Here is a 14,333-nt window from a genome sequence, read left to right on the forward strand (position 1 = left end):
TTTGCCACTAGCTCCATCACCACCATCATTCATCACTTTCATCACTACCATTATCCACCCAAATCCCTCACCTATTTACTAAGATCCATCACTGCTCTATGCAAAACCTTCATCACCGATCTCCGACATCATTTCCGATTCATCAAGTTCCATTACCAATCCATCAAGATCCGTGACTGATTCATCAAGATCTATCGTAGATCTACAAAAATTCATTACCGACCTACAAACATTCATCCCCGATCTTCTCCATTCTTTCTGATCATCGACATCATCGCCGATCAACATCTTAAAATTATTTTTGCATTTTGTTATATTTCTTATATGGTTGTATGTGGTACAAACCCTCTTGTTTTTAATAACAATTGCTTCTACTTGGTATGAAGAAATTGTTTTTATTTGTATTTCCTCTTTTTATGCTAGTACACTTAGTGTAATTGTTTATGGCCGGATCTTAATGGCCCTTGGTATTATAAATTGATAATTTGTTTCTTACAATTTGTGTAATTTTAGTGTATTAATTTGGAGGAGACTCATATTATGTAATATTTTGAGATTAAAACAATTAAAAAAAAAAAAAAAAGGGGGCACAATCTTAAGGGGCGTTTGTATATTCTGTGCATAATTTTAGGGGGAGTATATATAAATTTTTTTTACTCCTTATCTGCACCAACAATTTTTTTTCCAAAGACAGAATTTTTTTGTAAAAGAGAAATGCTTGCAATTTTATTTCAGAAGGAGAAAATATTACTCGATTACATGTAAGTTTTCAGAAGGCTTCACAGATTTTTTTCATTTCACTTCTCTCAACAACTTTCATGAGCCTCCTTTACATGTCTTTCTCTATTTTCGACTTCTATGAGTCTTGGCATTATAACCGTTGCATAATATTCCACCGCATTCTCCAACTGCGAATTTTTCCTGTCTAGCTCTCTCTTCTCCTGACGAATATTAGCTAGTTGTTGTTTTAATAAGCATACCTTATCTTTCCATTGTTTATTTTTTTGTATTCTTGCTTGTAGTCATCGAGTCATATTGGAAACTGCAGTCATTGCCTGTGTACTCAGAGCCATCGTGTTATTAATAGCATCGATATCATTCTGATTACCAACAACACCAGGACTCACATTTGCAGGAATAGCGTATGACTACACCATTGGTAACCTCTTATTTACCTGCATTATGGACACCTCATGCATGTCAGAACCATTGATAGCTAAGGTAAGGAATGACATGGTTACACAAGAAGGTAAAACAAATTTTTCTCTAACAACACTTGACGATTTCGTATCTCTGCCGATCATCTTTGTCACTTTTTATACACTCCGCCAATCCAATACTCGATACATATCTGCTCAAATCTCTTATTTGTCAACATTTTGGGCGCCAGAGATGCTCCATAATCCCAAAAATGATCTTGAGAAGACATTCGAAACCTTATTATATATATATATATATATATTTTGCAACACAGATTATTTTCTCCAATGCGTTTGTATGATTTTCAATTTGGGCACTGCAAATTTTCTTCTCTATCACCCTTCCTCTCTCCATATTTTATTTTGATGATGTCAAAGGAGGAGAAAAATATGAATTTGGCTGTGAATTGTTGTGCATGCGCTTTAATTATCAAATATCTTTTGTTGCAAAGTAATCAAATATTTTATTAATTTTAATTTTGTGTCACAACATACAGGTATTGTCATCATAAAAAATGAGGAGATTGTTAATTATATTGTTTAATTTTGATAATGTCTAAAATATTAATTGATATTTTTTTTATATACATATTTTATATTATTTGACACAAAATTTTATCTATTTCAAGTATATGTTGTATGATATTTGTTATTAATCTTATTTAAATAGAAATATTTGAAAACATTATTATTCACGTTTTGAAAAACTCAGCTGATCACTATTCATCTTTTGACAAATTTGATATTGACTGGTCATATTATTTTTGACAAATTTGATAGGTTGTCTTATTTTGACAAATTGGTATATCTACATGGAGTGATGGGTTATTTTTTAAAAGTGTATTTAAAATCTCCACAAAAACTATAAAATTTTAATAGGGTATAAATTTTCATATTTGATATAATTGGCATACAGAAAAATATCCATATGTACAATTAGACTTTTGATTAAGTTTATATTTTATCATGTTACATGTATACATGATGGCATGTTTAAAGGCACACATGACAAACTTTTCATAGCAAATACTTTATAATATATATAAAAGTTAGTATTGGTGGAATTTGTATATTGTATATATATCATTTCAAACCTTTAGCAGCTGGGGCACATTATTTCAAAGAGATGGTGCACATCATTTCAAACCTTGACATCATTTCAAGGCATATCCTTTTCATGAGTTGTCTGGAGTAGTTATTGAGGAGCGTCTCATCTTCCAACGGATATATATATATATATATATATATATTTTGTATAAATAGAAGTGTTTTGTGTGGAAAAAAAAAAGAAAAAAAAGAAAAAGAAGGAACTTGAAGAGAAAAAATCCGTGTGCTCCAAAATTTTGAGTGTATTGTATTCTGCTCTTTCACTTTCAGATCTAAGTGTAGTCTTTGTTCTTATATTTTCATTGTGAGAAAATTATTATAAAAAAAGGGTTAAAGTACCTCTTATTTTTATTCATTATTTTATGAGAAAATTCTGTAAGGGTGAGGCATTTATTGTTGAGTAAGGCTCAATAGATAAAAGTAAGATCTATGTAAATCCCACAAGCTTGGTGAAGCCTTGGTGGTGTATTAATTCATTTTGATAGTGAAGAAATTCTCAAAGAGGTTCCTTGAGGAGTGAATGTAGGCCGGACGTGCCGAACCACTATAAATCTTAGTGTTTGATGTTCTCTCCATATCTCTCTTACTTTTATATTGATAATTATTATTATTATGTTTTTAATATTGTGTTTATTATTTTTTAATATTGTAAAAAAAAATTATAACCCAATTCACCCCCCCTCTTGGGTTGCCTACCTGGGATAACAAAACTTATCACTATCTCCGATCCCAATACTTCACATAAATGTTCAAGGAACCAACACCAATTGTCTTTATTCTTAGCATCAACAATGGCAAAAGCTATAAGAAAAAAACCTACAAAACAAATAGGAACAAGCATATTAGATATACACATGCAGAGAAAAATAGAACAATAAACAACCAGAGAAACTTTACACTGCCAACATTCAAAGAAACTTCACACAGTGGCCAAATCCAGATAAAATTCACACAGTGGCAACCTCCAGAAAAGATTCACTTAGTGACCAACTCCAGAGAAAATTCACACATTGACAACATCCAAAGAAATTCACTTAGTGACCAACTACCGAGAAAATTCACACAATGACAACACTCAAAGAAAATTCACTTAGTGACCAACTACAGATAAAATTCACACAATGACAACATCTAGAGAAAATTCACACACTGATCAAAATCCAAAGAAAATTTACACAGTGGCTACCTCCAGAGAAAATTTAAAATATTAGAGAAAAATCACAAAACATAACCACAAAAACAGAAAATTCACTCAATTCCCACATGTATAGAAAATTCACATACTTAGAGAAAATTAGATAAATTTATAATTACCTTCATTCCCATCTTTCCCCGTCGCATCAAGTATAACTCATTTGTATCGTCCTTTCAAAAATGTTCCATCAAGAAACAAAAATGACTGACAATATTTGAAACTAGCAATGCATGCATGAAAAGCCACAAACACTCTTTTGAAACGCTTGTTATCTTCAAAATCTAACTCAAAATGACTACCTGGATTGTTCTTAATGCCTCATCAAAATACCACGTAATTGATCGAATGACAAACAATAATCGCCATATGTACTACATTTTACTTTTTCAACCCCCAACTAATCACAGTTATAACTGATTGAGACCCCATACTTGTCTTTTATTTCTTTGACAACATCTACTGGACGAGTTAAAGGTTTTGCACTTACCTTTTCAAATATCAGCCCAGAAACTAAGCTGGAAGTCATCCTAGCATGTTTACTAATACGAACCGCCACACCACACGTATATTCATTGTTCAAAGTTTTTATGTAAAAGAACCCATTTGTTTTTTCAACTGAAGCATGTACATGCCACATACATCCCTTTGATTCCTTATATGCACATTTTGTCGTGACTCTTAGCTTGTCATTTTTAACATACGTAAATTGAAAACCAACCTTAATAGCACACTTGCATAAAACAGTACGGAACTCAATCACACCACCCTCAAACTTTTGTCCAACACTTGTAATATTATTTCGCCAACCACCTGACAATCACACATTTTCTTGGTGAGAACAAAACTTAAAGAGTGAATTCTTTTCAATATCCATGAGCCTATCACATTCACCATGCACAACATCTATCTAATTCCTTCATCCTCTTGATCAGAAGTACTACACTTAATAACTGAAACATCAACTATATTAACACCACGTACACAAACAACCCTTAACATATTCAGAAAATCAATATTATTTCGATCCGTACAATTCGGATGACCCATAATAGAATATGAAATACACATCGTCTCAAGTTTCAAATTCTCCTATGTTTTACGCAAAATGTCAACCAATTCTTCAAAATTCAATTCGCATAAAGCATTAATGACAATAGTATCATTTCCATATTTGCACAGCAACAACACTGCACTGTCCATCTAAACTAAAAGCAAAAATAAGAAAAATAACTTGTTCAATATAAAAACACTTTATAGGAATAACATAAAAGTCCAGAGAAGTTTCTAATAATTATAATTTTCTCTAGATTATAATAACAAGCTTATAATTTTCTCTGGACTCAAATAAAAGTCCAAAGACATTTACAAACTTATATTCACCTTTAAGATAACAAAAACAAAATCACAGAAAACTTAATGAATCTAGAAAGAATCACAGAAAAATTTAATGCTAACTATTAAACACAATCATAGACAAAAATTATACAGAAGATCTGTTATGAAATTATAAGCTTCTCTATGATTTTTACTGGATTACGAGCTTGCAATTTTCTCTATGTGATTGTGCAGTATTGCACTCAAATCAAAATCCATAAAAATTTACAAACTTATATACACCTTCAAGATAACAAAAAACAATATACTGTCCATCTAAACTGAAAGAAAAAACACAAAAAATAACTTTTGCTCATAAATGAAACATTCAATTAAATCCTCAATCCATATATCTAGTCTACAAGACATTAAAAATAAAAAATAGCAAACTTATAATAACATGTCCAAATAAAATTATTATTTTCTCTAATTTATAATAACAAACTTATAATTTTCTTTGAATTACAAATAAAATTCCAGAGAAATTTAAGAACTTACATTCACTTTCAAGATCACAAAAACAAAAACACATTAACATCAAATTGACAAAAATGCTAACTATTCCACACAAACTCAGAGAAACTCAGAAAAGATTTGTTATGCTCACAAAACATTCAATTGAGAAAGAAAGAAAAAAATAACAAACTTATAATATGTCCATAACTGTAACGCCCTCAAAATAAAACCATAAATTATACAATCTTGACATGCTTAGACATAAGAGAATAAAGCATAATTTCATTTCATCAGAGTATTCATTACAAAAATATTACATGTTGACGTCAAAAGTAAATGCCCCACGGGCTTACAATTTTCCAAGTCAACACTTGGTTATAAGAAGGAGAATACTAACTCTACACAAAATAAGTCTTCGGCTTGATATACATGTAATACAACAAAAACAACAAAAAGAGTCTAACAGCCTCAAGCCTCCCAAGCTACGTCCTTGGAGGTGGCATAACACCTGTACCTGAAAATGATGTCCCATATAGGGTAAGCCAACGCCCAGTAGAGATATGCTAAACATAATATGAGCAAAAACTAAAACATTAGCATTTAATAAATGTTTAACTCACATAAATCAATTCATAATTCGTTTCAATTACATGACAAATATGTCCATGTTTTATTTCTCTTTTCATTACTTAACCGATTCTCAATTCATAACCGTGGCTCAGAACTTGGCCAAACTATTTAAGTGAGATTACATCTCATATCAACAATACTTCCATATATCATAATAGATACATATATTCGCTGTATCAATATTGCACAAAACACTTCCATACTTCCCAATAGATACGCATATTCGCTGTATCAATACTTCAATAGATACACAGATTTGCTATATCAATGAAGTACATCTCCTATCTCCTCCCAAACAATATCCGGTTTAAGAGCCCATCCCCTATCTTCCTCTAAACCGTGGAGTACATCTCCTATCTCCTCCCACACAACACAATGTATATAAGCATCTATCATATACATGTTAAATTAATACACAAATTTGATGTATTATTTCATTCATCATAATCAATGACATACGACCGATTAGTTTTAATTCGCCTAATCATCATGCAATGTTTACAACAATTAAAATTATCCTCCACCGATAGCCCAAAACAATTATTTCTAAACAGACAATAATTATATCAATAGATAATTTATCAACATTTTCAAAGGTGAGTGATTAATGAATCCAACTCCACCATTCTACCTCATAATGAGCCAATTTCATTATTTTCACTCAATTTCATATTTCCATAATAAATGTCATTAATTACACTAATGACCCAAATATATCCAAACATGGCATTTTTCCCCTTTCCTCAACATTGACCTAAAGGTCCAAATATTAACAACAACGTCAATAACCTCCTTTTTAGACCCAAAACACAAATGTTTGAATCAAAAGAATAAAACCCCTCTTTCCAATATAACACATCTCAAACCCTAACTTCCCAAATCAAACCATTTATACAAAAAGCTCAACATTTAGGTCAAAGCTCATAAAAATGAATAGTTATCCCTACCTCAAAGGAGGAAGATTAAGAAATTCGAAATGCTCCAAACCCCAATATTTTCGGATTAAAATTTAGCCCTCAACAAGCTCCACACTTTTTACAAAGGCTCAAGGATAGAAACTCACTCCTACTAGATCAAGCCCTAGAGAGAAGTTGGAATTTTAGAGTGAGGTGCTCTCCAATGGAGGTTTTGAAAAGTAAGAGAGAAAAAGTATGAAAAGTGATTTAAAATCACCCAGCTGCAATCTGACATACGACTAGTCCGCTCGAGCGGAGAATAGGACGCTCGAGCGTCAAGCACAAAAACTGAACCCGCTCGAGCGCAAGAATACCCGCTCGAGCGTCAAGACACAACTGTAAAACACACCAGCTCGAGCGCAAAGGGTAACCCGCTCGAGCGTAGATTACACTCTTCCAGTACTTTTACAGACAAAGAACACCTGCTCGAGCGCAAGGTACCCGCTCAAGCGCGACTCGCTCGAGCGTAAGGAAATCCGCTCGAGCATGAAAAACACATCTGCAGTACTTTTGTAGACGGACAAACTACTGAAGGTGTGCAAACTCCGCTCGAGCGCAAATGGATTCGCTCGAGCGGACCACCAAAAATCTGGGCAACAAGAAATAGGACTAAAACTCAACCAACCTGTTCGAAACACGCCCAAGACATTTCTAAACTCCAATCCAAAGCAGTAAAGGACGAAAATGAAATACAGACAACCACAACTATCAACAGAACCGAGTCCGGAATACAGTAAATAAGGAAAGAAAAACCAGGATCGCTATAATAACAAATTACAATTTTTTCTGTGATTTTCACTGGACTAGAAACTTACAATTTTCTTTGTAATTCTATCTGCATTAGAAACTTATAATAATATGTCCATATGAACTTATAATTTTCTCTGTGATTTTCATTGAATTATAATAACATACTTACAATTTTCTCTGGATTATACCAACAAAAGTGCAAAAAAACAGAAAACAAAACTTAGAGAACAAAAAATGATAAGAAATTTACACTTATCTTTGGTTTAAAGAAATTTCTCTGGTTTGAAAAAATAGAGAACAAAACTTATCATTGATAAGCATGTTGATGAAAAATAAAGCACGAAAAATGAACTTTAAAAATCAAAATAAACTCCACTGTCAACTCTCTTTGAAATTGATCAAAAAACAGATAATGAAAAATGAACTCCAAAAATCAAAATCAACTCTATCAAGCTGGCCTCTCTCTAAAATTGATCAATAACAGAGAATGAAAAATCAACTCAACAAATCATAAGAAATTTCACTGAGCTAGCCTCTTTTTTAAATGGATCAAAACTGAAAATAAAAATTTAATGCAAAATACACTCGAAAAATTAATATGAAATCAGAATCGAAATCCATATAGAATCTCCATAAAAAACATACATGATTCAACTCCACTGAAAAACCTACATAATCAACACCACTGTAACACCTACACGACCATAGCAATCTCCATCGTCAAGTCCACTGCAACATTTGCAAAATCCCTACGAAATCTCCACCGTGAAGTTCATCCCTATGAAATCTTCTACAAAACAGTAATAGAATATTCAGTTTGCCAAAATCCAAATAAACGTATGTTATAAAGAATGATAAATTAGGTAATTTACAACGTAAAATAAGGTTGAGGGAACTTAGGTATCAAAAAATATTATTGTGGACCTCTTCTCCTATCAAGATTAGGCAGGGATCTTAGAACAATTTTCCCTAAAATTTATATTTATTAATAATTAAAATTTTAAAATTTTTCCTAAGTTTATAATTATTTTGTAAAACCATTATTTTATGGATTAGAGCATATTTTTGAATTCGTGCGAACTATTACGAGTCTCGTTTTAACAATTTGGACTGTTCAATATATATAACTTGTCGAGTACTTTATATGTATAAAAAATTATATTAATCAAATATCGATAATTTTTTAATTAGAACATATTTTTATCAATAATAAATATGATTTAAAAATAAATTATTAATAAAAATATATTAAAATTAAATAACAATTAATATCCAATCAATATAATTTTTTACGAATATAAAATATTTAACAAATTTGACGTATTAAATAATTCAGTATTAAATAATTCAGATTATTGGACCCTCCCAACAGTACACTCCAATGACCTCTCCCAATGTTAAAATACCGCAGTAGCTCGTCACTCCAGTGCCAAGCTGATCATCTCTAAACCCCTAAAACCCTAGCGCTCTCTCTCTCTGTCTCTCTAATACCGTCACTTTCTCTCTCTAACCGTCGATGCCCATGGCGCTGTCCTCTCTCCGTCTCCGCCGAGCCCTATCTATCTCCTCTTCCCTCATCAAACACCATACACCGATCTCCACACTCCCTTCCATTTCCACCTCATCATCACCCCCCTCCCTCACCAGCAACCCCCAAAACCCTAGTTTCGATCTCCTTCAACCATTCCAACATCATCTTCCATTTCAGTTCAGGCACTTCAGGTCGTCCTCGATTCAGCTCTCGTCGGCTAGAACTCCGTATCGAAACAACAACAACAACGATGAAATAGGGCCGGACACGATTTTGTTTGAGGGTTGTGATTACAATCACTGGCTCATCACCATGGATTTTCCCAAGGACCCTGCACCGTCTCGTGAAGAAATGATCGAGACCTACCTCCAAACCCTAGCCAAAGTCGTCGGAAGGTCTGTTTCACCTATCCCAATTTCATACATGTCAATATAGGATTTTGAATCGCGTATTTTGTGGTTTTTTCTTCTTCTTGTTTCTACTGTTTAGTTAGGGTTTTAACTTTACAACTTATATTTTTCGTATTGAGTTTTAATAATGTGATTTTATAACTTTTGATGATAAATAACTTATAAATTATAATAATTGGTTTTGTTTGACATTGATCTTAGTGGAATTGTAGAATAAATTGAGAGAGAAGAAGTGTGATATCAAGAAAACATAAAATAGAAGGAAAAAAATGTTAAAGATAATTTTATATCATTAAAATATATATATATATATAATATATATATAATATATATATGTTTAAAAATGAGATTTTTTTAATGATATACATAATCGGGTTGGGGGCGGGACGGAATTATCCTCCCCCGTACCCGATCCAGACCCTACTGGGGTTTTTTTATTCTCACCCCAAACCCGACCCTACAATATTGAGAAACTCCCAAATCCATTTTATTAGGATCGGAGAGGGTCGGGGACTCGTTGGGTCGGGGTATTTTGCCATCCCCAGTGAGGACCATTGTGAGGAAATGATTATTCCATAGGGGAGCTTAAGGATTGATCATTTCATTCTATTCCATCACGTTCCCGCGAACCAAATAGAACATAAGATGGTTCTTTTGTTGACTGTTTAGTCAAATAGTAGTATTTGTATCAATACTTGATATTGTTGGATATTGTATTCATCATGTTGATAATTATTGTTTTGACCTCAGCGGTTGTTAGTTGCTAGGGTCTTTTTTTTTGCTGACTGTTTGAAGATTTGTTGCTGTACATAATTTGTCTCCTTCTGGTTTAATTTTGTTGGGTTATAGTTACGAAGAGGCAAAGCAGAAGATGTATGCTTTTAGCACCACAACTTATCATGGTTTTCAGTGTCTGGTGACGGAGGAAATGTCTGAGAAGTTTAGAGGTAAGCCACTGTATCATTCATGCTGAGGTTACTGATACTGATTTTAATCCCCTTTTTTTTTTCTCTTGGAATTAGGTTTGCCAGGGGTTGTGTTTATTTTGCCAGATTCCTACATTGATCCAGTGAACAAAGAATATGGAGGTAGAAATCTTATTCTGTTACAGTTTTATTCGATGTTTCCACCTGTTTCCATACACTAAGTGTGTGTTTAATTTAGATTATTTGGTTTGGTTTAATCATTTTTGGGTTGATAACAAGCCCAAATAATCTGAACCAAACAAACACTACATCTTGTTTAAGTAAGCTATTAGTTGCCTTGTGCTTTTCTTATCGTTTCGGACTTAAATTATTCGGCTGTAAATATCAGGAGATAAGTATGAGAATGGAGTAATCACACCTAGACCACCTCCACTTCAGTATGGGAGGCAAGGGGGAAGATATGGTGATCGAAATAGAGATTTTAACCGGAACCGGCCTAGGGGTCCAAATCCAATGCCAAACCAACAAGGTAATCCTGCGTATAGCAATCAGGGACCCATGCACAGGGATACAAGGAACTTTGGACAACAACAAAATTATCCGATGCAGCCAAATTATGGTCCAGGAAGAGACCCAATGCCAATGAACAATGTTCCCGGAGGAAGAGATCCAATGCCATTGAACAACGCTCCTGGAGGAAGAGATCCAATGCCTTCATATCAGGCTAATTACAGCCAAAACGAGCAAGGATATTATAATCCTCAAGGAGGAAGAATCCCACCAGAGCAGAGGGATTATATGCCTCCTGGGCAGAGGGATCTCAGAGGAGACAATAGGAATTATGGACCTCCACAGGGTGTAGCCCATGGGCAAGGAGCAGGTGGAGATTATGGACAAGGACAAGGTGCAGGGGGGAATTATGGACAAGGACAAGGTACGGGGAGGAATTATGGACAAGGACAAGGAGTGGGGGGGAATTATGGGCAAGGACAAGGAGCAGGGGGGAATTATGGGCAAGGACAAGGAGTGGGGGGGAATTACGGGCAAGGTGCAGGGGGAAATTATGGACAAGGTGCAGGGGGAAATTATGGACAAGGAGTTGGCTCATCTCACGGGCAAGAAACAGGTTCTGGCTATGGGCATAGTTACCCTGGGCATGGAGAAGAACATAGGTTCGCACAGGTGGAGCAGAGGAGCAACATGCCGGGTGGGCCAAGGAACTATGTAACCACAACACATACTTGGCATAACAAGTAAGATTTTATCCTTTTCAATTCTGAACCCTGTTATGCCTTGCTCTGTTATTGCCAGTGTAGCAGTGAATATAAGATGATACCCGTTAACATTCACCCCTTTGTTCAAATGGGTGTGAATGAAGTATGAGCATGAACAATGTTCAATCGCTGAACAAGCTTAAATAAGGTGAATTAGATGTGCAATGATGATGTTAATATGTTTGGAGAACATTTTGTGGTTGATAATCCCACCATACTGCTGGTTAGTTAACACAAGTAACATAGTGGGACTGCTTATGACATTTGTCCAAGTTTATTTTATTTTTTAGATTGTAGTATTTTCGCATAAGAATTTTCAATTCTTTGTTTGGTAATTCGCTTACGTGTTTTTGGATATTGAAGGGGAAATCTGATGGGATAAGATATAGGCTGTACAGGATAGTAAATTGTATCCTTTAATATACTATGTCCCCTCCTGCATTCAATTATATTGGATTATTGGACATAATATTAAATTGCATCATGTGTTAAGACAAGGATTGCATCATATATTGGCTGGAAGCTAGGAAAGTTTCTGTTTCTCTTGAGAACTTGCTGTAGAAGTTGGGCCAATAGATATGGTATGGCCATGTAGACTCTGCTTAAATAATTCATCTATTCTTGTTAAGAGTCAGCCTCCTCTGATTAGTTCAAGTCCTCCATAATGTCAGTTGTAGAAAGATTGCTATAAGCTTAGTACTTACTTACCAAAGAAAATTGGATTTTGCAGTCCTTGAAATTCTGGCCTGTAGCTTCTTTTTTTTTTTTTTTTTTTTTTTTGTGTGTGTGTGTGTGGGGTGGGGTGGGGTGGGGGGAGATTCCAAACTTTGTTAGTGGTCCTGCAGGATCAGTGTACTTATCATCTATTTGTAGAGTCTGTTTGTATCAATGAAGCTTTTTCTGGGTTATCTAATCCCCAAACCCAAGTCTCTTCTCTAGCACTTTGAGTAATTTGGCAATCCTTTCTGTTCCCTGTTGTAAATGTCTGATCTGACTGTTTAACCCCACCTCTCATAGTTGAAGGCATATAAATTTGTTTTTCAAGCTCTTTATTTGTGGGACCTTTGAAGCTTCAATCCAAGTGGGAGTACCTTTCCAGTGAAATTTTGGTGTACCCCTTGCCAGTAATTGGGTGATTAATTGAGCGGCTAGTTCACTGTTGTGAAATTTTGTTTACTAAGTTACCCGTCTCTTGGGTGGAAAGATGTATAGATTTGTGTTTGGAGAATATCATCCGTTTGCACAAGTGCCACAGTCAATGAATAGTATAGTAGTATGGCTCCAGTCAACATAGAGAGTTCAAATAGGAACTATTCATTTTTTTACTGATCAATTGTTCTTCAATTTTTTCTACATTATTTTAATGTTTTATTGTTTCAGCTATCGCCTTCCCTTCAAAATTTACCAATATCGCATTATCAAGATTCAGGATTGGATTTTGTGGCTGATGTTTAAATCCATTTGTAAATTTAGCAAAAACAATGTAGTGATGAAGCAATATTTTTCTTCCCCATGCTCCCAGGTTTTGTTGACATTTTTTATTTAATTCTTGCAGGTGAGTGTTTGAGAAGATTCGAATACCTTTGAGATGATGCGATGAAATATGACTTCGCCTCTGCATACTTGTGTATGTGTGCGTGTGTATGAGAGAGAAAAACGGACCTAAAGACATTCTAGATGCTTTCTGTGGTAAATAGTCCTAATCTGTCTGTGTTTCGTTCTCTCTTCCTCTTTTGGATTAGAAGCTAGTAGCATTTGTTGTCACTGAGTTAACATATGCTGGTATTAAAATAAACATGAATTGTGGTATTCATTTATTTCATGTTGATCCAGAAGTTGGATTTGTTTTGCTTCTAACATGTGTCAGTTGTTAAGGGGGAATTATTTGGAAAATGGCTCACCAATGGAACTATGGATGCATAGTTGACTAAGATATATTAGGTATCTGGAGAGCAACTAGTTGGGACTGGATAAATTTTAAGCTCAGGTTATGGTGATCGTTTAACATTCTTGAGAGCATTGGATGGTGCCTGTCATCTCCATTAGAACAAACTGTCACATGGTATAATTGATTATGGTGGTGTTGTTTGTTGGTGAGAATGATTCAGATAATGTTGCCACTGTTTCTTGTAGAAATGCAAAGCGAGGACGGTACGACACCATGAACATCTGGTGTCTGGTGTTGTATTGTCTTTTTTCTTTTCTTTTTTTGTTTTTTGTTTTTTGTTCTTTGGTTTAATTTTAAAATTATAATTTGAGCGTGGAGTTGTGTTTTGAGTTTTTTAATCATGATTTGAAAAGAGAAAATTTGTTTGGTTATGAGTTTTGAAAATATTTTTGAGATGATTTGTAATTTTTTTTTAATTATTGATTAATAATAATATAATAAAAGAAAAAAGAAAAGAGGAGTTTTGAAAGTAATTTTGAATTGTATTTTAAAAGTATATTTTATTTAAATCATGATATAAAAATGGAGTTACGTATTGAAAAGTAACTCTCCAAATTTGGCAGGGCATCAGCCGGTC

At 34.0% G+C, this 14,333-nt stretch overlaps 1 protein-coding gene across 1 annotated transcript; it reads left to right on the plus strand.

The window, feature by feature from the left end:
- The first annotated feature begins 9,011 nt into the window (after positions 1 to 9,011).
- Positions 9,012 to 13,625, plus strand: MORF1 (multiple organellar RNA editing factor). Its single transcript, XM_082914456.1, has 5 exons — positions 9,012 to 9,593; positions 10,458 to 10,555; positions 10,631 to 10,696; positions 10,923 to 11,787; positions 13,364 to 13,625. Exons 1-5 carry the CDS (start codon positions 9,184 to 9,186, stop codon positions 13,365 to 13,367), a joined length of 1,443 nt encoding a protein of 480 aa, XP_082770582.1. The 5' UTR covers positions 9,012 to 9,183; the 3' UTR covers positions 13,368 to 13,625.
- Positions 13,626 to 14,333: the final 708 nt, after the last annotated feature.

The sequence above is a fragment of the Camellia sinensis genome, chromosome 2 (genome assembly GCF_055761805.1).
Source record: "Camellia sinensis isolate YWXY chromosome 2, ASM5576180v1, whole genome shotgun sequence".
Taxonomy (NCBI): Eukaryota; Viridiplantae; Streptophyta; class Magnoliopsida; order Ericales; family Theaceae; genus Camellia; species Camellia sinensis.